This window comes from Xiphophorus maculatus, chromosome 13 (genome assembly GCF_002775205.1).
Source record: "Xiphophorus maculatus strain JP 163 A chromosome 13, X_maculatus-5.0-male, whole genome shotgun sequence".
NCBI classification, from domain to species: domain Eukaryota; kingdom Metazoa; phylum Chordata; class Actinopteri; order Cyprinodontiformes; family Poeciliidae; genus Xiphophorus; species Xiphophorus maculatus.
Genome location: NC_036455.1, coordinates 13,865,949 through 13,893,370, shown reverse-complemented (window position 1 = coordinate 13,893,370; position 27,422 = coordinate 13,865,949). Strand labels below are relative to the sequence as shown.

The window sequence follows — 27,422 nt, the reverse complement described above, 5'->3', positions numbered from 1 at the left end:
GACGTAGCGTTTAGGCTAAAGAACATTTCTGAACAAATTCTGTGGACTTGTTTCAAGCGTAACATCTGTTTATTAAGCATTTACTAAGCATCTATAAAGCACTTACTAATGAATAATACTTATTAAATGTTTAAGCATTTATTATTTACTAAGCATTTTAAAGCATTTATTAAGGGTTTATTAAGTGATTAATAATTTAATAAGTAACTATAAAGCTTTTATTTAGCAAAAGAATTTTAAAGCTGAGTTCTAAGCATTTATCAAGCTTTGATTAAGCCTTTATTATGCATTTAACCATTTTAAAGGATTTATTAAGCTTTTATTAGGCATTAAGCCGTTATTAATAAAAAGCTAAATGTTTATTAAGAATCTATCAAGAATTTATCAAGCATTTATTAAGTGTTTATTCAGCATTTATTATCTGTTTAAACACAATGATAATCTTCCAGCAGGCGCTAAACAGTAAAACATAATTTAACGAAGCTTCGAAGCAAATAATTAGCCTCAAGGAATTTTAATGAGATTCTTTTAAACGTTACACTGCCAGTTTAACCTGGACCGCTCTCTCTTAGTAGCGTCTGCCATCGTTTCAGCTGACCTTTGACCTGTTGGCAGAAGTAAGGCTGATTTTGGATTTTGTTTCCACTTATTTTAGGACATAAATGTTCACCAGGTTTGAGGCTGAAGGTTTGGTGAGACGATTCCAGATGTTTGTTGCTTCATCCATTCCAGAACCGGTCTGGATCTGTGTTTGGGTTCATGGTTCTGTTGGACCCAACTGGGTCCAAGTTTCATCCATCTATCGGCTCATTTCAGGGGAAGTTAAAGAACTTAGAGGCGTCTGTTTTATTCCATTCACTCCGTTACCACCGGCTGTAAAACGTAGCATGATGCTGCCACCACCATGCTCTAGAGTTGGATCAACCAACCTTGAATGTTTCTGTTGTTTGTGTCCAAACAGCTCAATTTTTATCAAACGTTCCTGCAGAAGAGCTTTAACTCCCCATGTGAATTTTAAATTATGATGAATCTATTTTAGTGAAATATTCCAGGTGGAGCAGCTGCTCAATCTGCACATGGCGACCTCTGAACTCTGGATTATCTGACATGACCGAAGATCTAATAAATTAAGAGCAGCTTATCACTCGAACGGTTTCTGTTTGGACCTGGAAGTAAAGGGAGAAGTACTCAAATCTTGTTTGATGGCTGTAGTAAAGTTCAGGATGAAAGAAGCACATGGCTCGTTATCGGCGACACTTTCTGCACCAAAACACGGCTCTTCTGGATAAGGATCCAAAATAAACTCACTTCTTGTCAAGTGTAAACACTGACCAGCTTGTTCCCTGGTAATCAGGTTGTTTCCGCTGATGTTGTGTACACATCCAGCATCTATTTCCAGAAGGATATCAGTGAATAAATATAAAACAAAACCAGGCTGCAGCAGCAGCACAGAGACGATGCTAACATACAGAGACGCTGATTTATTTCTCTGAATTCAGGTGTTTCACCTCAGCATCACCTTAGTGCAGTCGGGGAATTTTATTCAACAATAAATAGCTGAGGTAGGATCAAGTTATTGTTATTTGCAAATCTCCAATATTTATCCTCAAGTCAGAGTCTGAAACTTGGAACTGCAAGTTTTGAAACAGAATCACATGTAAATATAAATAATCTGTTCTTTTTAAACCTGAATTTATCTCAAACTGAGATGAAACTTGTGGAGCTGAACTAACAAAGAATTTAAAAAGTAATTTAATTAAAATTGAACCTCAATATTGTTTAGCTGCATTAAATTTAGCTGGAAGAAAATCATTCAGAGATTTATGGTCCTGCACATAACAGTCAAATAATGCGCCAATTTTTCCACATATTTACATTAATATGATTCTCAACCAACATCAAAATGTGTTTTATCAACTTTACATTTTTTAAAAGTAGTTAACTTTTAGAAATGCAACCTTAACATTAAAGTATGCGGCCAGGAAACAGGAGAAAGTAATTTGCAGTTTTAAAAAAGTAAACCGTAAATTACTGTAACGTAAACTGCACAATCTGGGAATGTATCCTGAATATTATAAGAAGGCAACCTGTAGTAGGGTACATTTTGGAAACACAGACGTTTCTCTGCATTACATTCCCAATGAACATTTACATTTTGTTTTACACTTTAAGCTTTTCCTCAATGCTGTGACCAGAAACAGTAAAGCAGCATTAAGTCTCTGGTAATTACAGATTTAAAAATACTTAGAGCCGGATTCCTCTGCCTCACCCTCAGAGGCACCTGAAGTCATCCAGCTCGTCTAACTGGTAATAAAGAGCAGCTTTACAGATGAGATTCCTCTGTGTTTAACTCTGACTCCAGGTCAGAAAATTGAGATTTAGTTTTCCTTAAAAAAACAACAAAAAACAAAACAAAGAAAAAACAAAGCAAAACTGAAAACAGCTTTAGAGAAAAACTGGAAAAACTAAGAAAAACACTCATGTTTGACCTCATGAGCTTCACATCAAGTTCAGTTTTTATTTCCTAAACTAAACCAGTAACAGGTTTAAATTGGTCTGACTGGCCTTTATAGCTCCGCCTCCAAGCTGTGATGTCATCTGAAAGTGTTTAAAAACAAATGTTTGATACTGCTGCACATTTAAATGAAAGACAAATTATCAAATTATCAGGCTGGTTTCATGAATTGCATTTCTCTTATTGAAGTTTAGATAATTTTTGATATTTCAGATCAAACTTTAGGTCAGATTCAGTCGGAAAACTATTACAAGTCATTTAAGTTCAAAGGAAGACAATGAAATTGTGCAGATAAAGAATACAAGCCCAAATTCAATAATTTTTTATGTATTCAAATCAATTTAAGTTCCTTTTTGGTTTAATCTTCAAAAACCAAAAACTTGATGAGTTGATTAAATCAATTTATTGCCAAGCCAGTTTCTGCTTCATGAAGCTTTAAATCCAAAGTGTTTTCTTTTATTTAGCATAAATCTGCTGCAGCTCCAGGTCTCCTCACGTGAAGTTTCCCCGTGTTTAGCTCAGTTTGGGATCAGTGTTGGTTTTACTGGGCAGCTGGTGGAACAAATGGATGGATCTTAACGTTTCTGGTCCATAAAACCAAAACAAAGAGGTTAAACTTTCTCTGGATTCTGCAGAATCTGGTTCATCAGTGAGTCATTCCTCATCAGGCACAACAAATCAATCAACGCTCAAAATAAAAACGTCTGGATTTAGAGGCTTTGACATGATGCAACTATGTATTAAATTGGGCAGAAAGTTGCAGAAATCATTCACCGCGCTCCATTAAACTCTGTCTGTGTGTTTTTATTAGCGTTTGGACAACAGCGGCTGCAGGGAGAAAACCTGAACACTAAACCTCCAGCAGGGAGAGACTGCGCCTGTTTTTACAGAAATAAACATGAAGCTAAACTTCTGTCACACATTTTCAGGTGTCAGTAATGGTGGGAATGTCTCTGCACAGGAAGTGGCTCCAGTGCATTTCTCTGCCTTAAACTATTGTGCTGCATGTTTGTTGGTCACTGAACCTGAAAAGAGCGGCGGGTCCTGAAAGGCCAGAGGAAGACGAGAGCCGGGGACAAAAGACTGAAAGGAGGACAGGAATAAAGGGAAGGTTAGAGAGCAGAGAGCCAGGAGGAGGCCTGCAGGACGTCCCACACGGAGACAGCGTCCCCAGCAACCAGGACACGTCCCAAAAACCTTCACATCACCACGTATACGGCCTGCCTTTACAGCAAAACAGCTGGAAGGTTTAGAAAAGGATTTTTAAAGCTTTGAAAACCAAATGTGTCCAATTCATAAATGCTTCCAATTTTTCAAACTTCAGGAGGAAGAAAACTTTCTGGGGATCATTCAGATATGATAAAGTTCAACTTCTAACCGTTTTCAGCACATTGGTCCTTTTACGGAGCTGATTCTGCTGGAACAGACGACTCAGTTATCGCCTGGTGCACAAAATATCTTATCAATACGATGAGCTGAAATCAGTGATGAAACAAGATGAACTGGTTTTCTCCAAACTAACATTAGAACTAAACTTCTTCATCTGAATCGCTACGTCAGAGAACATCGTTTTGTTGAAAAACCTCGCCTGGTTTCAAAAGAATCTGCAGTTTGGAGTAAAAACATTTCTACAAAAACTCAAGAGGATTCAAGTGCCACCAAGAAATAAACGCTTCCTGCGTATTTTAATACTTAAAACACCAAAAATATACCTGAATATGCATCGATACGCCCAGTGGGAAGCGTCTCAGCGCAAACACACATGCTAACATTATCATCATTATCAGGGATCAGCCAATCAGCACCAAGGAAAACGAGTGACGCTCTTGGATTGGCTGCTTTCCAAACGCCAACCAACAGCAAGTCAGCTAGCATAGATGCTTTTATTGTCCTAAAATGCATTTTGTTTGGAATATTTCAGATATGCTGCATGGCTGCAGGTTAAGATTCAAACCTCCAGCGGATGGATTTGATGCAGAGGAACGTTTTCTGTTCATTTCTAAGATCTTCCTAAATGTTCAGTAAAACACAAAATATTTTTTCTTTTATTAGCCACGTTTATTACTCGGGTTTTAGTATCACTGAAGTTGTGCCACAAACATCCAGGAACTGTTTACTCAACAAACTCTGGCACCCAGTGATTAAACTTGGCTAAAGATGGACAGGAGTTTACAGTTCTCATTTCTGTTGCTGAGACTGAGAATAAAAAACATTTTTTACACAACAAAATATAAAACAAAGTTAGAAACCCATACATCTTTCTTTTATGATGAAAACATCTGAAGAAATTCTATAAATTGTTCGTTTCTACTTTGTTTTATGGAAACATTGCATGTGTAAATCATAAAGATTTAAAATAAGAATTTTTTATTAGAATAAAAATGGCCACTGAGTGTTTTCAGCTTGGAGATTCTGAGCTGTTTGTTTCTTTCCCACTGACCCTCAATGCTGGTTGCATTTCAACACCTCGGTGATGCTATCAATACCTTGCAGTGAATTGTGGGTAAAGTCTCACCTGATGTGCAGATAAACCTGCGGTAATGCCGGAGGATGCCGATAGTATCGGATGAAACTGTTACCCTGAAGCGAGTCTCAATCCAAACACACCCTGGAAAAACACTTTAGAGCAAACATCGGTGCTGCAGGAATCATTCCATTCGTGCTGATCTGAGCTCCCAATGATCCGACTTTTACTGACACAGAAAATACCTTAAAGTCGCAGCTAATCCAGAACGCTGCACGCATTTAATTCCCTGAGCTTTACTCATTCTGGCTCATTTGGTTTGCTGAATGGCAGCTAATGCAGGGTTTGTTCACAGCAGTTCACCTGCAGAAGGTGTGAAGGGCTGCGCCTCCAACATCACTTTGTTTGTTAGAAACCGTCGAGCAGCTGAGAGGAAACACGCAGCGTTTCCACCGCAGCACGAATCCCACATGCTGTTCCTGCTGCAGGAAAAACTCTGCCTCATTTTCACAACTTCATCTGATTACAAAATAAAATCAAAACAAGTCAATATTTATAACACGCAGATGATTTCAGTCACACACACAGAGGAACGATCTAGAGAGCAGCTTCAGTTATTACAGCTGGAAACCAGAGATCAGCTGAAATCTGGGTTTGGACCTTCAGAGCCACAGAAATAGTTACAAAGTCGGCCTTCTATCACCTAAACAACATTTCCAGGTTTAAAGGACTAATGTCTCTGCAACTCAAACATCTTTAGGCGCATTGATTACTGCAACAGTGTCTTCTCAGGTCTGAATAAAAAAATTCTCCGGCTGGAGCTGATCCAGAACGCTGCTGCTGTCGTTCTGACTAAAACCAGGAAGACAAAGTACATCACCCAGTTCTACAGTCCTTCACTGAGAGAATAGACTTTAAACTACTGCTGGTAGTTTAGAAATCACTGAAAGGTTTAGCACCACAAACATTAAGATCTGCATCCCCAGAACCAGCTGATTGCTGATCCAAACCTTCCAAAAATCTGGAACAAACCTCCAGAAAACTGCAAAACAGCTGAAACACTGAGTTCCTTTAAATCAAGACTAAAAACCCACCTGGTTGGAGTTTCTTACCCCAACCTGGACAAACTGATCAGGACCAGTTCTTGCAATGGTTTCAAGAAAGAAAAGAACCTAAATATATTGTTTTTGTAATGTAGCACCAGAATTAGCTTAAATGTTGTTCTGGTTCACCTTCAGCTATGTTAGCTAATGTTTAAATAAAGATTTTTATGAGAAACAGCTGCAGACGTTTTCAGTTTGAATAAAAGTATTGGCGCCGTGTTTTGTGATGTTTTTACAGAAAGTTTTCACACCCTCACGATCTCGCCGTCTTTCCTGCCTTCCTGACTCTGAGCCATGAAACTTCTGAACACGCGTGTCCGTTCTGGTTCTGCATCATTTTTCATTTACAAGCATTGTTATCCACATTCCTCCTCTGATGCTGGTTTCACTGGCAGCCTCCTCACCCCCCCGTCCTCCCAGTCCCCCCCCTCCCTGATGTAATGGGCTGTGGGAAGCCTCACTGAGCATGAAATATCTTGGCACAGCTCTGCTGTTACCTCCAGTTTGTAAAACTAGCACCTTCTAATTCCTGACCTGTCACTTAGAGACCGCCTGGCAACAGGATCCTGGTCAGAGGTGAACCCAGGGGTCAGAGGTCAGACCCCCGGCAGGCTGATTAAAGCATGAAAGACGCAACGGAACAACAGGAGCGCCATAAACTTGTGCTGCTGCTGAACCGCGGAGAAGACGAGTCACTTCCAAAGGCCGCAGGCGTCGAGCGACGGCTTCTTCTCATGGTGGGCTCAAGGGGGGTTCTGTGTTCTGATGATGACCCAGTTTGGACCCAGGTGTCAAATAGATGGACTCATACTCAACTGTAGAAGACCGAGCGTTAAATCAGTAGCAGAGTTAGTAATACCCAACAACTATAAAATTGAAACCATGAATGAAAGTATAATTTCCTGAAGCGTAAATGTGTGTAATAACAAATGTGATCCTGTTGAGGGCGACATACTGTGTTGTAGCATGTCTCATTGAAACAGACTGATACTTAGCATTAGCTTCTGCTAAATATCCTGCTGGTTTAGAAGTTTAGAGTTAGTGAATTAGTGAATTATAATTTATGATTAGTGTTTTAGGGTTAGCACAGCTAACTGTTTGTTAGCGGTGTCCACTGTTGGCTTTGACCTGCTAACTGAGGCCTGTAGAGTCTGAGTCTTGGGGGTTAGATCATTTTTGTGACCTCTGACCTTAGGCTGAATGCCATGTGACACTGACTCCAGAGAAGGTTTGTGAATAATGATGAACGATGGACTTCAAATAGTAAATAAAAGTTGGGTTTGAAGCCAGGACAACAGCGTGTAGAGAAGTGGACCTGATGCGGCTGGTCGGAGCGGGTCCAGCTGGGTTCTGTCTGTCGGCACCACAGCAGGAGCAGCATCCTCTTCCTCAGCCACCATCATCATGTTTTCTGCTGTCAGCTGAAATCAGAGCCTCCTGTTTGACTCTTTCAGGATATTTTACACCTATTTAGTCTAAACCCAAAATGGGATTGTTTGGTTCTGTTATTCGGCTCAACAGTAAAATAAACTTGGAATATTTTCAAAAAACTTATTCCTGTAGGACTGAAATTTGCAGGTTTGCATAGTTAAAGATAAAGTCCAGTTTGCAAATTTTAAGATGAATACTTTGTGTTCATTTAGATTAAATAAAACTAATTAAAACTAAAATAAAATCAACCTCCTGTTCTGCTGGACCAAATCTGCACACTTTTAAAAATCAGCAGGTTTCGGACACGCCTGGTTCAAATTGTCCCATTTATCATCATCTTAGTGTTTCATAATTCATCCCAGGGCTGATTGACTCATCCTCATGAAATAATAATAATAATAATAATCCTCTGAAGTCATTACATGTACAGCTAACACGCTCCCAGGCACCTGGAGAAGGATTATGGGAAAACATTCCCTCCGTTCGTGGAGTGTGACCTCTCGGTTCACACACCAGCATTCCTGAGGTTCTGCTGGGGGGAAAAAACTCAACAATTTCTTTGACTAATGCAACAATCCTGAGTCTTTGTTCTGCTCGCATTCCTCCAACACATGGAGCAGATTTTCCTAATGATGCTCCGACATCTGCAGCGGGAGATTCGACCCGCCGCATCGTTAGGAGAGAAGATCTCAGCTGAGAACCCATCAGACCTGCAGGACCATTCCAGCCTTTTATTTTAGGCCTTTTATTTTGGTTTTCAGTGCAAATATCTTAGCACCACTCAACTAAGACAAAACTAACTTAGAAGTAACTTTCCAGGAAGAAATTTGAGCTTGTTTTAACTCAGTTTAACGAAAAGTTCTGGTTTCCACTTATGGGGAAAATGTCTGGCTACAAGTGGAATAATCTCCCAATAAAAATCTAACTTTCTATTAATATTAAGGAATTATTAACGTGAAAAAAGTCCTTATATCTTGCTAAACGGTTACTTTTAAATGAGTTTTGTTGAATTTCAACTTTACTAAGATATTTTCTCTAGGAGCCAAACTGAAATACTTGCTTAGATTTAGTTTTTACAGTGCAGGCATCTCATCTGGATTTAAAGGTTTTTTAGTTGCAATGTGACAAAACTTGTTGTGAATATTTATGCAAATACACAATTTGACAAAGTTTCAGTTTTTCCTTTTGATTTTCAACCAAAACCATGTTCATCCGGACCGGATGAGCGTTTCCGATCTGTCAACGCGTTGGACCAGAACATGACCCACCAGAACCCGCCGGAACCGGCCCGCTCCAGGTGGTTCCGGCCCGCTCCGGAGACCCTGCCACATGTCGTGGTTTGTTTTGGGTCGGGATGTCTGAGCGAAGCTGCAGGAGGTCTGAGCTCTGAGCCGGGCCCAGACCGGAGAGGCTCCACCTGGAAGCACTTCTCCAGGGGTCAGAGGTCAATGCTATTGAACCTGAGTGACAACGTGTTCGTGTCAACAGAGCGCGCCGAGCGTAATGAGAGAAATGTGAGCAGAAACAAAGGAACCGGTTTTCCTTTTGTCACAGAGTTCAGACTCTTTGCCTCCATCCAACACTTTTACAAAAATATGAAAACATTTATAACAAACAGGTAATTTTATTTAAATAGCACATTTTCAGCAACAACTCAAAGTGATTGGCAATTCATAATTGCATTAAAATAGGCAATAGTTTTTCACTAGCAAAAAACAATATTTTATGAATTTTTAAACAATAAACAATCAGACACACATGGTTCATGTTTAACCATAAAGACGCCACCAGTACAGAGCTGGGTCAGCGGTTCTGATCAGCAATACGGCAGAATAAAATGAGTTGTTTTATTATTTTGAAGCCAGAAACAGGAGATAGTGAAGAATTTACAGTGTTGTGATCCAGGATGGTATCCAGGATTCACAGATCCAAACAGCCTGAAGGTTCTGCTGCCGCCGTGTTTCTGGTCGGGAAACACGAAACGCTTTAATATGAGAGGAGGCGTATCGGCCGATGCTGTTCATCACGGCGGTGAGAGCAGAAAACCGAAAGCAACATGAAGGCCTTGGCCAGCAGAGAACACTGCAAAAACATTAAACCTTACCAGCTGTTTTTGTTCTACTACACTTGAAATAATTAAGTTTAAGTTTCACATTAAGTTGTTCTTAAATGTCTCTCTCTGTTCTCTCAGATTCAACTTTAAAGGGAACCTATTATGCAAAATTCATATTTTTAAATTTCCATTTTTGTTTCTACTGCTTCTTAAAAAAACAAGCACTTAAAAAAACTAGTTAATGTAAGTTAATGTTTTTTTTATGTTTGGAAAATGAGTCATTTCAAAAACCTGCCAATTGTTAAGTCACATTTGACTGGCACTGCATTGTTACCTAGCAACTAGCAATCCCCCCCCCCCCCCCCGTCCCCCCGTTACCTAGCAACTGCAGACCATTACCTATCAAGAGAAGTTACATAAAGGTAACTTTTCAGTGTGTTATAGAAGTTTTAGGTAAATAATTATTGAATGTTGCCAGATTATTTCACTTATAAGATGGGAAAATTAGATCTAGAACTTTTTCATCAGTATTATGCAATAATTGACTTAAATAAGTTCCTACATCTGTTTGAAGAAGTTAGTTTTGTCTTATTTCAGACATTTGCACTGGAAACTAAACCAAAGTTTCCTTGGTTAGATTTTGTGTTTTGCAGTGTAATAGGTGTCTGTTAGTGCAGCAGGACGATGCCACTAACTGGACCAACTGGGCCGAGATCTCAGCGCACAGCAACACCAGAACCGGTTCTCCTGACTTTATTTAATCCAAACAGGGAGAATTTAAGACGTGTCAGATAAACTCCTGTTTATGAAGGAGGTCGAGATGCTTTCTGCACTTTTTAGCCAAAAGAATCAGCAGAACTGTGACACACATACAACACGAGTCCTGATTGGACCAAGGTCAGGGCAGCATCTCTGAGTATTTAGTCTGTTGGCGGACCGTTCTTCATAACATCCACGGCGGGTTCACAGTCGTCGTGTCTCTGCTTATCGGAGCATGCCAGACATTCCCGCCGCTGCGGGTGAATGGATGCGCGGACGTGTTTGTGTTTGTGCGTGCATGCTCTGACCTGCGCGCCGCCAAGCTCAGCATGTGAATTCGCCTCCTCTGAATTCCTGACACTTGTAGCGACCACGAGCCAAAACAAGGGATGGTTTCCTGTTTTGTTCTTGGGCCACCCTTTGAAAGGAGAGACTCCCACCGTTTCCACCATCCACCTCACACACACACACACACACCCCCACACACACCCCACTCAGTGTTGCGTTTCTGCAGGATGGAAAGTCCAGGGAGGAAGGCTGGAAAGCTTTCAGAGTCACCAGTGGAGAAGTAGTTTTCCATCTCAGACCATTTACCTTCACAGCTTTTGTTTCTTATCTTTCCCTGACAAAAGGCTGACAGCTACCTGCGGCCCATCCCAGAGTGATCAGATCCAGACTAGAACCGGATCAGTAACGGCTGACTGGCTGTAGCTACAGAGACGTCTCTAAAGACTTTAATCTCCTGTTGAAGGGAACGATTCTTCTTCTTGGTCCCCATCGAGTTTTTCACCAACAGTTTCACTTAAATGCATCTGTTCAGTTCTTCAGACTCAACTTTAAAGGAAACCTGTTATGCAAAATTCTGCACATTTTTATGCCTCCATTTGGGTTTAAACTGCTTCTAAAATCAGACCAAGCACAAAAAAAAATTAAAATAATTTTAAAAAACACCCAGCCAGTTATTTAGCAGTAACTTAATGTTTCCTGGAAAACTAGTCGTTTCAAAAACCTCAAAGTTATTAGGTTGCATTCAACTGGCACTCCGCCGTTACCTGGCAACCCCAGGGAAGCCCAGCCCTGTTACCTAGCAACCAAAGATGAGCTCCAGCACATTTGGTAAGCTGGTTTTACTGCTGTATGTGCTGCACAATGGCTGCTGGAAAAGTGTTTTGTTGTTGACTTACTATCCAGAAACCACTTGCTGCATTCTGGTTGGTTGTACAGGAGGCTCTACTAACGCTTCTCAAAGATGTATGGTTGTATAATTGCATATCTGTTTGCGACTATTTTCAAGTATGCGTGTAATTCTTGCCTTGGGAGGCGTGGCCAACAGCAGCTTGTTTGGATTTGAAGTGACAGAGATCCTAAAACATTTCAGAAAAGGCAGAACTGAGCTGACTGAAATCTCATTATCTAAGGCTGAATTTGTGCAAAAAATGTAATCAACATGTTTTGTGAAGACCGTAGACCTATCCTAACATGTTCAGGAAAACATAAGTCAAATTTAACAACAGCCGTGGATTTCCAATCGGTTTAGCGTCAGAGTTTTGGAAAATCCAGGAAGCCTGATGTTATGCTACGTTTGTTTGGGTTTGTTTCAATTTTCTAACTGTTGATTTGAGGTGAGGAAATCAGAGCTGGTCTTCCTCTTTCGTACTTTGTGCAAAGCATCAGTAGCTCTGGCACTGAAACAGACCCACAGCATGATGCTACCACTGCCATGTTCCATTGCAGGCATAGCATGCTCAGTGGTCGGGTACGCAGTTTGGTTTGATTTGTTTTCAGTTTAATAAAGATCTTTCTTATTTTTAATATATATGTAAGTTTTGCATTTCTTTTTCTATAAATCTGTTTTACTCAGAACTCAAGAGCAGTTTTAGCTTCACCTGGTTCACAATCTGTAAAAATCTCCTTTATCCATGTACCAATGAGCAATTTTACAGCAAGTCACAATAAAAACAACAACATACCAACAGTTAATATTTAACTCAAGATTGTGGCTCTAAACTCTCCTGCTTAAAAAACACAAAACTTGTTGATCAAGAACACACAGATGTTGGCATGACTAAAAAAGTGAGCAATGAATAAACCAATAAATAAACAATGCCCAAAAAATATTAATCTCTCAATAAGAGAAAACAAACCATTAACACCTTTTGCATTCCATTATTGATGAGTTAATCTGACAAATAATCACCAGATCAGATTTGCTCTGTTTCATGTTCAGTCCAGCAGATGAATAATCTAGAGTTTACTAAAGGAATGCTGCATTCTGGGTAATAAAACGTTTTCTGATTAAAAAAGGAGGTTAATTGTTTTTGGCATCTTTTAATGCATTTCCAATATTGTATAAAAGAAATTTAAATTAAAAATCTGCAGAATATTAACATTTTTAATCAGATTAATCGTCAGAATGATAAATAAATGACTAAAATAATAATTATCTGCATGCATACTTCAAACAGGCTTTTACATAATCGAGCAGCAGGTCAACATGTTTTGGTGCGGAGTGATGGTGGAGGTGCTTCCTGTCCCAGTGCAGACTGAGGATCTGATGCTGCCGTAAATAAACAGCGGGGGAGGCGTCTGCAGCACCGGCTTTTATTGGAAAGTTTGATTGTTCTCAGAGTCAAAACAACGTCGCTAAAGCCACTGCGGACTGGCATTGTAATAACAAACAATCCTTATTCTGTGCCATCTGAATGCCGAGGCGGCGGGAAGGAGCGGCAGCGCGGAGCTGCAACAACAGGAACCGCTCAGCGGCCCCTGCGGCGCTGCAGATAAGAGCCCCGCTGAATGAGGGCCCCAGGCCTTTGCGCACGCCGGCCGTGAATAAGGCTGGAAACATTCTGCCGCTCAGGACAATGCAGAGCCTGGAATGTGACGCGGCCCGGCCAACGTCAAAACTGACGCCGACACCTTGATGAGGAATATTTGTCTCAATAATCAGCAGGAATTTGTCCTATTTTTATCCCCAGACGGCTGTGAGGTCATGGAAAAGGTAAAACTGGAATGCCGATGCTTCACAGACCCAACAGAGATGAGCCGTATCTACAGAGTCATCGCACAGCGTCAGTTATTACAGCTAGAGACCAGAGATCAGGCTGAAATCTGGGTTTTTGTTATGCAATTTCATTCATTTTCAACAAGTGGAACAGAGAATCCGGGTCCCATCACACATCAGGCAGATAAACACGTCTAACTTTTTCTCTGCAGTGACTAAAACCACTGACGGTGACACCACTGATGAACCTCATGAAACAATGAAAACGACTCCAGTTGAATTGTACGCGGCTGCTCAGCCTCCCGGTTCGCATCTGGAGGAGAAATCTGCACTAGAGTTTAGATAGGCCCTAAAAAGTCCAACCAGACCCGGACAGAGCAAACAGACACTGAGTCCAAACCGACTGATTAACTTTAATTAGAAGCTTGAGGCTGAATTTAAACAGATATTACTTTTATCAGGCTAATACTGCTTAAGCGGAGTAACTTCTCTCGTTTTTAGCTTTTGTTTGACGTCTTCTGGCTCCATTTTGTCGCTTGTTGTGACTGCAGGATGAATCAGGTGCAATTCTTCTGGGATGTGTGACTGATGGGAGCGGAGCAGGGCGGAGCCGCGTACGTATTTAATGTGCAGCGCACTGCAGTTGTTACCGTCTAATTAAAGTCTGCACCTTTCTTTCCTCAACAAGCTGCCTACTCCTCTATTCAGACTATAAATAGATCAGCATTCCCTCTAGTTTTCTCTGCTCTGTTTGTGCTGTAGGATTATTAAAATCATCACTTCAGCCAAACGCTGTCAGCTCCCGGTTAGCAAGATTCATCCAATGTCAGAGATAATATTCAGACAGGATTTTTTATAATGAATGTTTTAGCTGCCTCTGTGATTTACTCTGTGCGTAAAGTCTAAAATGTCTGCGCCTCTGCACCAGGTACGGGGAGAAACTGCAATCCGTCAAAATGGCAGACAGGTTTCAGATTTTTCTATCATTTAAGAAAAAATAAAAGGCCAAACACAGAAAATACTTCTGATTTAAAAACTACTTTTTTAAGGCGTCTCTCATCTCATTTTAACATACACTGATGTTCCCCAATAACTAAAAAGTTAGCTATGCTAAACCTAAACCGCTAGTCATAAACATTAGCTCTGCTAATGCTAACTCGCTACACCAACACTGTATTTCGCAGAAGCTAATGCTAAATCGCTATGCAATCAGGGTATTTAGCAGAAGCTAATATTGAACTGAAACACCACCATGACATTTAGCGGAAGCTAATTCACGAGCGCTAACTTTAACTCACAACTTCCCATGAAAAACCACATCCCTCGAGCACCAAGACAATTTTGACATTATAATTTACATACACACATACAAAATTCACACACACGTGATGCGTAAACAGTCTTCACCCATTTCAAAATAAAAGCAAGAATATAAGCTTTTAATTACTTGACGAATTCTTAACTGTCCAAAACCAAAACTTCAACACAGATGTTGAACTTTAATCAACTGAAAGTTTACAAAACAGCCAAGTAAATCAATGTAGGGGAAGCTAAGTGAGCTGAACGTTTTCAACATTAGCAATAGCTAAAATAACAATTAGCTTGGTTATTAGCGCTGGTAGAAGAATGCAAACCATCGAGTTTAATGATCTGAAACATTCAAATGGAAAAACAAGAAATCTGTGAGGGGGGAAAATAAGTTCTTATGGAACTACCTGGAGCCCCAGAGCCACCAAACTAAGATGCTGGTTCTGGTTACTTTCTATCAGAACCAGCTTTTAACCAACTTCATGTCCATCCAGGTACTGAACCTCCTCTGAACGGATCCAAACGGCCCCGGAAGAACTCAGTTTGAGAACTCAGCTCTCATCAATCATGCTAAAATCTTTATTTTTACTGCTTCCAGCAGTCATCTCTCATGCACCAAAATGTTCCCTTCCTAAATGTTCCCTTCCTAACCACCAGCAGGCACTATGATGAAGAGGTGATCACTCTCAATGTGCTTTATTTTAATTTTTAACTGGTTAAAAGCTGTTTTCTCAATTTATTTGAGAGCATCGAGGACCAAATGGAGACAATCCAGGGACCTCCTCCAGCCCTCGGACCTTATGTTGTCCATGCCAGATCTAGGACAGCCTTCAGTGAATGTCTTGGCTGCTGGATGCTCTGAAGGAAAATATTTGGAAAATCCTAACCCATATTTCAGAAACAAAAAGGCAAATCAGTTTTTATCGTCAGCGAGCAGAGAGGCCCGATTGGCAGACCTTCCTTCCTCCCATGTTTCCAGTTATGTAATTACAATAAAGATTTGCTCTACACTTTATGTCTTGTTTTGTGAACAACAAAAGCAGGAATGTAGACACCACAGTGAAATGGACTGGTTCCTCTGGAGGGTGAACTGGGAGAAACAAACCTGTGGTTTTGATCCAAGCTACGTCTCAAGGCTTCACAATCATCCCAAACTTAGATTAATCAGTTCAAACAGAGATACAGCCTGCAGAACACAAAACTCCTCATGATGGAGGCGGAACAAACCAGCGGCAGAGAAAAGGAGGATACAGCAGTTTATCTGAAAATTACAGGAATCTGACGGTAAACATTCATTAAAATAGAATCTCAGCTAAATCGGAGATTTGTGTGGATAAGAGATGAAGCAGAGGAGACATGGAACTGCAGGTCTGACTATAAATCACAGATAGATGCTGCTGCTAAGTGGGTTTGCAACATACGTGTTAAATGAGGGATAATTGCTCCTCTGATAGCAGCAGGGAAACAAGTTGAGACTAAACGAAGCTGAGTGATGGATGGATTGTGCAAACCTGGCATGAGAATCGTTTCACGGTACAGAACGGCTGTTTGATGTTCTCACCAAAGACGAAGCTTCTTCACCAATTCTCTGCTTAATTCTGCTAAGCTGTTTAGAAAGAAGCAGAAGACTTCTGGAACGACGGATTGGACCAAAGCAGAAAGTCAAAAGAGTTCAAACTCCTCACATAACTGCAGCGTATAAATCTAAATCCCATGTATAAACCGTCATCATCAGCATATAAAGGAACTGCAGTTTGTTTCTGTCTGACTCGGTTAAAAACTCATCGACTTTTACTTAAACTAAAATTATTATAGTCAACAAAAACTGACGAAAACTGAAATAGAGAAAACATTTTCATTACCTGAAATGAGTAACAATGGTAATCAATGGGGTGAAACTATAACTGCAGCTATATTGTGCTTTTAAAACTAACTAAAACAATAATGAAATTATACAAATATCCTTTGTTTTATGAATCTATTTTTGTAGCTTTTCGAACTGATGTGAAATTAGTTTTTTCTCCACGGTTTATGTCGCCAAATTACGGCGTTCCATTCTCCGCCTGGCGGCAGAAAAAGCAGTCAGCTGGTTGTTCAACAACTGAAAACTTCTTATTAAAATGGTAATAAATAAATAATGACTACTCATTACTCAATCCAGGAATCCTTCAACCATTTAAATTCTGCACCTAAAAATAAACCAAAGTATGAAGAAACTAAACTACTAATAAAAACAAAAACTAAACAATATTTATCTAATAAAAATGAACACGCTCTAAAAACTAAATACTGAATTAGACAAAAAGTCACAACAAAATAAAACTAAACAAATGAAAAACCCAAAACTATCATAGCCCCGATTTCAACACGCTGCAGGTCAAATTTAAGTGCTGATCATTATTGCACAATAATGTCTGTTCTACCTGGACGGAGACAGTTTTATTAACTTCATTAAATACTTAAATTGAGTCCAGCGGCTGGTAAAAGCAGACCTGAGCTCAACAGTGCAGCCTGAACACAGATTTCCTGGGAACACTAAGCAGCGTGTGACCTTCAAAACGTCTTTCCAGACTTTCTAATGACACATCTGTTGACTGCAGAGCGAAGCTGCTGAAGCATCAGGCGGGCGCTGGGCTTTGACTGGACGCCTGCAGGCTTCAGGTGTTTCTTTCCGCTCCACATGAGGAGCAGCTGAGTTCAGATCCAGCTAGGAGGAACAACAGCTCCACCTGGAATAATTTGGTTAAAACCAAGTATTATTCGTGGAATTTGGTTCCTCTGTGATATTTAAAAACAAACGTCTGTGTAATTGTTTGCCTGTGAGTCAGGCTGAGCTGGAACCTCCCCAGAAAGGACGAGGAAGTTCAGCAGGTTGTTGTGGCGGGCGGACAGGTTCTGTAGCGCTTTGATCTGAGAGCTACAGTATTTCTGATTCGGGCTGGCGCTGCACGAAGGACAAAAAATAATGTTGCCATGGGCCAAATGGGCCAAATGGTTTTCACAACAAAACACTCCCTGTTCCTGCTGCTGCTGCTCCTGAGTCACCGGGGGCCGGGGGCCGGGAGCCGGGGCCTTTTCTGCTCAACGTCTCACAGGAAACTCAGCGATAAATCAGTCGAGTAAAATCAATAAAATTAGACCTCAGGCTACAGAAAACAACAAAGTTTACTTCATATATGGAGTCGAGTCGGACGGAGAAGCCAAAGTAGAAATGCAGTAAGTAAAACATGTCATTAGCATCTGAAGCTAGCTGACAGAGTCTACCTGAAATGAAAGTGAAATTCAGCAGAAAACAGGCAGGATCTGATTTTCTGAAGGACCAGAAACCGGTTACCATGGCAGCTTCAAACTGGGCCGGACGCTTCATTACTTACGGTTCTTACAGACCAAAAGATTCAGGCTCCAAAGATCCATTTTCCATTTCAAAATATCAAATATTTCCAAGACTTTCTGAATGTTTGCTAACAAAACTGCTGTGATCCACAAAAATGTTCAACTCAAATCAAATTATTCACAAATGAAAGCTCAAAATTATTTAAAGAAAACAGAAAACTTTTAGATTTACAAAAACATCCAGATCATCCAAAAGGATTTTACTGGAGCCTCATAACTGCACCACAAATATGGAACACTAACAGTGCCAAAATACCAAAATCAAAACATTTTATAAACATAAATACATTAAAAAAATAAAAAAGTAAAATAAAATCTGCTCGACTGTATTTTGCCATAATATTCTTCTGACCCAAAGTTGTAGATCCAGATCAAAAAAACCTATAAAATCAGTTCAGCAGATGTGGGAGGGATGAAGAGCCACAAATACAGTGTTGGTTTGAACAGATTCTGATGAACATCTGAAGTAAAATCATAAATTGGCAAAACATTACTTTGCAAAAAAATATATATATACATTTATATATGTATGTTAATTTAAAATTAAACAAAAAAAAAAGAAAAACTCACCAGAATTATTTTTACTGTTGTAGGCAGATAAAAACATGTAAGTTTACATGCAGTTATTCACTACTGAAGCACCAATAAGCTGCTTTGAACAAATGACAAATATCAAAAATGATAAATGTCAAAAGCAACAAAGAAATGAGAAATGAGCAGCTCTGTTAAAGTCTGTTAATCTAAAGTAATATGAAACAATGTGGAGATTTGGGTGATTAGGTCAAATCTGATCTTCAAGCATAAAAAAAGCTAAAATCCACATAAAATTCCAATCAGATGCAATAATTTCAGAAGCTGCTGTGCTTTTTTTAATCTGTGATACTTTGAGCAACAAAAAGCTGCTCAATCAGAACCATGAAGATATAAATCAAACAGATTAGATTGTTACACCAAAAAGACAAAACCCAGCATCAGTCGGGTTTATGCTGCAACGATCTGAACAAAACACTTCAGAGATACAATTAGAAAGAAACCAAACTGTTTTCTGCTCAGGTTTGGACAAGTTGTTTGGTTTGAGAAGACCGAGTGGATCCACTGCTCCCTCTGAGATAAGACATGACTTCCTGTGATTGTCCCTCCCTAAATTGTTCCAAAGTGGCTCAAACGGGTCGAGTTTACGGAGATGTTTGGGCCTGGAGAGCGTAAGGGAGGACACCTGAGCATTCCTGATGCAGCGTTGTTTGTGTGTTTGGGGATCGGTCGTGTAGGGGTTCTGTCAGATAACAACCTGATCTCCAGAAAACCCGAGGATTACCACACCCTGACAGGCCGAGGCATCCGGCGTGCCATCTGATACGCTTCAGCCAAACGGCGTGAAATCTGCGCAGCGTGAGAAGCTGTGGGCTCAATCTCCAAGTGGGAAGAGTCACGAAACAAACAAACCTGAGAAATAACGGTTTGGGTCTGAACTTCAGCAGGTCGGAGGAAACATGAGAGTCTCAGTGTTTACCGGCGGAGGTGTGGCGAGAGCATGACGGAAACATGATGGAAAATTTAAAACGTGACGAAAATGTGATGGAACATGATGAAAACATGACAATATGACAAAAAAGGATGAAAACATGACAAACATTACGAAGATGAAAACATGACAAAACATGATGTCACAGATCGCCACCGCCATCCGTAAAAACTTTCTGCTCAACTCTACAAGCATTTCTACCCCCACAGATGTTCACAAGTGATTGATTTCAAATCCAAGTCACATCTGAAGTCAAATAAAATGAATTAATAGTTAGTGTGAAAAAGGATAAATGAATTTAGATCATTTATATCTGTTTTGGTCACGTAAACAGATAAATGAGCCTGCAGCTGCAGGCGGCAAACTAAACCGGCAGAAATCAGAAGAGCAGCAGACTGAACGGCGGCAGAGCGAGGTGCTGCATTCAGAATAAAAACTCCCACATGCAGCTTTACGCCTGGCGAACAGAGTGACCTGCACTGTGTGCTGTTAATAACTTTACTAGCATAAACGTAAACAGTTTAAAGGGGATAAATTATTCTTACAGCAGGTGCTGAGGCAGCGTGATAATCTCTCTACGGTGGAATGAACAGCAGGCAGAGGAGACAGGAAACACAAACAATAAAAATTAAAGATTGTTCACAAGTTTTAAACTTTTCTTAAACCGTGAGTCTGACTCCAGTCTGAAGTCACTGTTTATGGGACTCAAACGAGTCTCAGTCTCTGCCTCCTCCGCTGCAGCTTCGACTCCCATAACGGGACAGGGACCGAGTGTTTCAGGAGGAAACGACTTGTTAAGCTGATCAGCATCTCTACAAGTCGCTGCGTTTCCTGATTTCCTGGAGAGACGCAGCGACGCAGGAAGCAGCAGCGAACGCCTTCCTCCCAGGCGAGCTGCCGCTTTCCTTCCCCGTTTCCCCAAAGTGAAAGTTTGTCCGAAGCCGACGGATGAACGCAGAGCCGCTGCAGGAATGTTGTTGTACAACAAACAGGGAGCAGCGATTACAGGCTTTCTCTCTCTGCTGGAGGGAAAATCTCCAGGGAGTTCCTCAGGGTTTTAGCGCTCTTTAGCTGAGTGTTTTCAGCCAAGCATCACAACAAACATTTCCTGGGAGGTCTGAGTTGTTCCAGCACAAAACCTCAAACTTTACTGGTGGAACCGCAACATGACTGGTTATAAGCAGAGACGTTAACTGGTGCAGGAGCTCAAAATAAAAACTACAACAATCTAAATTAGCAATAATATGCAACGCAAGTCACATAAAAACACACAGCCAAAGCAAAGGTCATCCTCGCTAACAACATTAGCTTTGGATTCACTGTAACGTCAAGATGGTCGTCCCATCAAGGGAGAAAGCATCCATTAATATGGATTATCAATAAAGAATGCATGTAGTTTAGTTTCCTCCTGAAGCAGCAGGTAGCTGGTAAATATGTTAGTCAGCTGCTGGGTCATTTTTAGAATAAATTCAATATTCTTTACAGGGAAATTCAGGTTCCAACAGGCTGAAAAAAGATGGAAGCATTGAGATTCAAATTAACATAAAATCAGGAGACTGAACAGTAAGAGCAAATTTACAACAAAAATACTAAACAAACAGTAAAACCTGTTAAAAAGGTGCAGCTGAGTGGGATGATTTAATAAAATGCTGTAGATGTTTATATTTGTGCATAAAAAAGACTATTTAAAATAAATACCAGCAGAGATGGAAACACAAACAGTTCTCATGTGATGTCACACCGGGAACTTTGTATCCGACAGCCATCTTGGTAGGCAGTTGGTATGGAGTTGCTATGACAACAACAAACAAACCACAACCTTAGAACCATCTCTCGCCTTGTTCCTAACTTATAAACAATATAAGTACATTACAACTATCTACTGCAGTAATTACTGCCAAACAAGCAACATTAGCTGGGCTAATGTAGCTTTTATCTGCTAGCTAGACAGACATGTAGCCTGTGTGTTACTCTGCCGGTCAACAAAACTTAGTTATTCGCATAAAGAGTTTGCACATCCTTTACAAGTCCGTTTAAATATTGATTGTATGTATTCATGGATTTCAGGTGAAGCTCCTCCATGGTGGATAAACTCTTCATATTCACTAGTTAACTGCATCATAATCAGAGGCAGCTTGTCCACATCGTCTGACACGTTTCATTACTTTGCATATTGGTCAATGACGTCAACCTATTTTCTATTTGTTGGTCTGGAAGCCATATATGGTTTATGCTGCGCTTGCCTCCCAAGATGGCGGCTGAGTGGCGCGGATCATTTCCAGTTCAGAGTTGTGGGATTTATATTCTGGTTTGTTTGGATCTGCTGCTGAGAGGAAGGATGTGTGGTAACGCTCCTTTGTGCAGCTGGGACGCAGCAGGACATCACTTCTATGGAAAGCTAAAAAAACGCTAACATGTTTTACCTTGTGAAGCGCTGCATGGATTCCTACGCCGTGTCAGAGCGCAGAGGTGAAAGGGTGCAGGATGATCTCACTGCAGGAAACACTCAGTGGGGTCAAAGTTCATAACAGCTGAAAGATTTATTTACTTCATTTTGCTTTGGGTCAAAATAAATCAAGCCTTTAATTATAAGTTTTCTTAAAGGAACAGGTTGGGGTGAATGTGATTCAACAAGCTGGTTCCCCACTGGAGGTCCTTAACCCACAAACTTTCAGTTTTAATTAACACAAAACTATGACTCACACTTTAAAAGATGTTTATAAAACTATTAAGGCATTCATTTTCTAATCAAGCTTTCAGCTTTCCCTCTGATTTCCTGGCAAAGTCCCTTTAATTTTACTACAAAGCAGATTTTGGTTCATCCAAACCTGCATTTATTTACTTTATTAAAACTTAGAAAAAGTGACTTGAATCCTGTTATTAATCATGAGAATAAACTAAATCTTTTTCAGTTTTCTTCAATCAAGCAAACAGAATCAGAGAACTGGACGCTAAAACATGCAAAACTGTCTTAAAGTTATGATCTATTATAATTCATATAAAAATATCTGATTAATTTATCTGTTTAATTAAAATATTTCATGCTTACTTTATTATCTGTTAAAAAAAAAAGACCCCATAAGTCCTTCAGGCTACGTTCTCACCGCAGTTCTTTATGCTCAATTCTGATTTTTTGCTGAAATCAGATTTTTTTCTCTTCCTGTTTCTGTGTGAACGGTTCACGACCCAAAGCGACCGCTGATGTTTACAGAAGTAATAAAAGCCGGATTGGATTTTAGAATCAGAATCAATCAAAAGATTAACAATCAGAAAAATATTAATTGGATTTGGGTTCATTAGCCTCTGATTTGATGGTTTTAGAGTAAAGATGTTTGAGTGCAAATGCAAGCCACACTTTTCAGATTTTTATTTGTAAACAAATCTATTAAGTTATGCATAATTTTCCTCCCTGCTAGAATTAATGTGTTTTTCCCACATTTGATCCCAATGAACCCTGAAAGTTGGGACAGGGTGTCGATACTTTAGCAGTGTTCTGGTTCTGACCCGGTATGAACCCGGTTCTGTCCGGTAAACAGGTTCTGAACCCAAACACTTGAAACTCCCTCTGATTAGCAGTGGCCTGCAAACGGACGCCAGGAACATCCAGACCCGAGCCAAGCGGGCCGCTCCGCCGGTACTGCCGCACTGTTTCCCCGTCGCCGTGGCAACCAGCGTGGAAGATGGAGCCGCGCGCTGCAGGAAGCGGCGCGAGGACAACAGGATGTGCCCTGGCTCCGTCGCCGGGGGTCGAAGAATTAAAGGAAGTTCTTGTGCTTTGTGGAATGGGCTCAGGAATGCGCGGCGTCTGCTGCATGTTTTCTGTTTCTAACGGGCCAAGCCGGACCGCGAGTCGGAACCAACGGGCTTTGAAGGCGATGTTTGGACCTGGAGCTGCAGGGAGCCAGTCACTCACCTCCAGATTCTTCTGCGCCGGTCCAGACAGGTCGCCTGGGAAACGGAACCAGATTTCAGATCAGATGAACATCAGGAGAAATAAAATTATTCAAACGTTTTAAACTAAATGATGTTTAAAAAAAAAAAACTTCAAAGAATCTTTATCATCAATATTTTCAAAAAGTGCTGAAGGATTCCTCCAATCCATCAACATAAAATACTAACAGCTGTTCTTTCAGTTTCCCTAGAAATGCACCGATCTGAGAATCTGGGCCGATATTGATATCCAATAATAATATTGTTATTGCCAACTAGGCTGAACCGACTGCAGTTTTCTGGCCGATTTCCGAGCTTTAAAAAGCCTGACCTGCTAATTCCAATTTTGACCAAAACCCTTTTTTTTGTCTGAAATGTTGCTAAACATAGTAAGAAAATGTCTGAGCTGGTAACAGACATGCAGATCGGGCCTGGTGGGCCGGTCTGCCAGTAGAACCTCTCACTGCAGAGCAGAAGAGGACAGAGGCTGATGCTCAGACCTTCACTGAGGAAGATAAAATCATCAGCCAATCACAGAATTAAGAAAACTGGCAACGACAAATCGGTCCCAACATTTAATATTTATTGCTACATGTTGGCCTGTCATGATTACACATTTTGCTGGATGATAAATTGTCCCAGAAGTTATTGCGATAAACGATAATATCGTACTATTGACTTTATTTCCAAGAAACATAATGGTAATAATAATGCAAGAACACATTCTCAAATATTAATAAACTTTAAATTCTGATGAACTGGGAGACATTTTAAATATACAAAAGAAATACAATCAGAAACACCTGCAAGGTTTTTAGCAGCAGTAAAAAAAACAAGAAAAATGTAAATTCTGCGTAACAGAATTTAACTTGAGAAAATGTCTGTCTTTGTCTAATTAATCCAAACTTGTTGATGGAGTTAATAATAATATAATAACATCCTAAATCATTGAATGGATCTGTAATATGGATCTGTAATGCTCAACCGTTAAAACAGGGGTGGGCAACTCCAGGCCTGGAGGGCCGGTCCGCAACTTTTAGATGTTTCTCTACTTCAACACACCTGAGTCAAATAATGAGATAATTAGCAGAACTCTGGAGAACCTGACTGCACTTAGGAGGTGATTCAGCTGTTGGATTCAAGTGTGTTGGACCAGAGAGACGTCTAAGAGTTGCAGGACACCGAACCTCCAGGACCAGGACCAGGACCAGGACCAGGACCAGGCCTGCCCACCCCTGCTTTAAAAGGATAAAGATTTTTATATTTTCTATCTATTTTTAAAGTTATTCCAGTAGCTCTGATGGTGAGAATGATAAAGATGTGTCAGTTCTGTCGGGTCGGGTCAGATCGTTGCTTTTTGACGGTAATCTGTTCTTTAACCAGTGAACCTTTAACAAATCTGAGCCTTTGACCTCTGACCCCTCCCTGCAGCAGTCCGACACGCTAAACACGCGCTGCAGAGTTCTGGACGTTTCTGCCGTGCCGAGCCGTGTCCCCGACACGTGGAGAGAGTCGCAGGTCAGAGGTCAGCGGGGGTCGCAGGTTGGTACCACAAACAGGAAGTCCCTGCAGCCTGGAGGTCGGAGGCTTCACTTTCAGGCCCATCAGCGCCTCGGACACCTGGAGGACAGTCCATGTGGACGTCCGTCCCCCGTCTCTGCTGCGTCTCTTCACAGGAAAACGCGATGGAGGGAAACGCGCTGCGACGCTAATGGGGGAGAAACGGCTGAGTTGATGAAAGCTGCAGGATCAGGGAGCGCCTCTGCAACCTGATGATGGCTCTACACCGCCGGGGTTAACAAGTTTGACCTTCAGCCCCCCAGCAGGTCTGAAGGTCGAAGACAGACACACAAACACATGAATGGAGCTGAATACAGCCGGTTCACCATCCAGGTTTGTTTCACTGACGCTTAAATCTGCAGGAAACACAAACCTGAATCTGCTGCACGTTTTAAAGTCGGTTTAAATTTAACATTCGGTGTGATTAAAAAGGTAAGGAAGCCCATTAGGGCCACTAGACAAAAAAGGAGGAGTTTTTAACAAAAATAAAACTCCTCCTCTGAGATTATTCTCCAGAGATTGGAGATTAATTTGTTTCAAGATTTTTTCTAGAAAAAACTTGTAAAATTTCCAAAAGTTTGACATTTTTGCCTTTTGAAAACTTTCCAAATTTTTTCTTAAAAACGTCTGAGATTAATTTCAGAAATTTAAGGGTTTTTTTTAACCAAAATAATTTCTTTCTAAGAAAATTTCTGAATTTAATCTCAAATTCTCTTTTTTTTGGCGGATTCTTAATTCTTTGTGCTTTTTCTATTGACTGAGCTCTAACTCACCGTCGCATAAAGATGATTATCAAATTCTTTGTTTAAATTTCAAGTATTTAAATCTGATTAAACTCAATTCAATATGAAGATTTGCAGCGAATATTTTAATAAATTAAGATGTTGTAACTAAACTCACTGAATCTACAACGGAGTACTAGGGCCAAAGGAGGAAATGTTTGTAAAAAAAAAAAAAAACAAACTCAGAAATTACTAGATGAATCTTAGAAATCTTCTAGGAAAAACTTGGAAAGTTTCCATGATTTGCTCCAGAATATTTCTGAGATAAATCTCAAAATTTCTGTTTTTGAACAGAAATTTACTCTTTTCTCAACATCTAGAATGAGCCCTAATATGCCGTCATACAAAGCTGATTAATAAATTCTGCTAAAAGTGATTAAATTTGATTAAATTCAAATCAATTCACAGCAAATATTTTTTAAATAGACTCAGATATTATATCTAAACTCACTGAATGTGATTTAACTGAGTAAAAATTAGGAGCCGTTTGTAACATATTGTTTAGCTCTGAGCTAACTGTTTAGCTCTGAGCTAACTGTTTAGCTCTGAGCTAACTGTTTAGCTGAAGGCAGCTGGTTGCACTAGAGCAGGGGTCTCAAACTCCAGTCCTCCAGGGCCGCAGTCCTGCAACTTTTAGATGAGCCTCTGCTGCACCACCTGAATAGAATAATTAGGTCATTAAGGTTCTGGAGAACCGATCTACCCCAGGAGGAGGTAACAAAGCCGTTTCATTCCAGTGTTTTGTACCTGTGGCTCATCTAAAAACTGCAGGACAGCGACCGGAGGCCTGGAGTTTGACTCCTGATATATTTTGTTTGACACAAGATATATTTTTTTAAAGGGTGTCAGACGAAAATGAGCTAAATTTACACTTTTCAGTTATTTTTTACATAATATTTTTAAAATCCATTTATGACGGATCCAACTTTATGATTCTGTACTTTATTATGAAGGTCTTCCACAAAACATAAAATATATTCAATCTGATGCTGTAATGAAATAAAACACTAACAAAAGGAGTAGGAAAACATTTGCCTCCTTAGATAATATCAATTTAATAGAACCTAAATATTTTTGGAGAAAAGCAGAGTGAATGACAGAAAGTAAACAATCGTGTTCCACTTTCATATTTACTGAACTAAAAGCATTAAAACATGCCACCAATCAGCCGACATGATAATTACCTAAGCTGCCGTGCAGACCGATAAACGTTTGATTTATGATGACAGGAGGAACATTACCTGGTTACCTGGTTGATCAGGTGCATCAAGCTGCTGGAAGCCAAGATCTTTATTCACTGGAGTATTTTATTAAAAATAACAATAATATTAATAATAAAGTTTTCCTGTTTTCTCAGATGTAATGGCCTGATCTTTTGGCCGAATGACAAGTGTTTCTCAATAGAGACCCACCTTTATAAGCATGCTCAGACTAACTGAGCGTGCTCAGTAGCTGCAGAGTGGGACTGGGTCGACCCAGCTGATGCAGCGCTGCAGCTGCTGCAGCTTTAATGAGCTGGGAAACAGGTTGGATCAAGCCTGAACCGGCAGTCGGTGATTCAGCACCAGACCAAGAATAGAGAGGTCCAATCAAGCTGC

General features: G+C 40.3%; 1 protein-coding gene across 1 annotated transcript; it reads right to left on the bottom strand.

Annotated features, from left to right (window-relative positions):
• Window positions 1-22,970: 22,970 nt before the first annotated feature.
• Window positions 22,971-27,110, bottom strand: LOC111610629. The gene is made up of 3 exons (XM_023345324.1): window positions 27,066-27,110; window positions 25,033-25,190; window positions 22,971-23,500 (listed from the first exon to the last, which is right to left on the bottom strand). Exons 1-3 carry the CDS (start codon window positions 27,089-27,091, stop codon window positions 22,971-22,973), a joined length of 714 nt encoding a protein of 237 aa, XP_023201092.1. The 5' UTR covers window positions 27,092-27,110.
• Window positions 27,111-27,422: the final 312 nt, after the last annotated feature.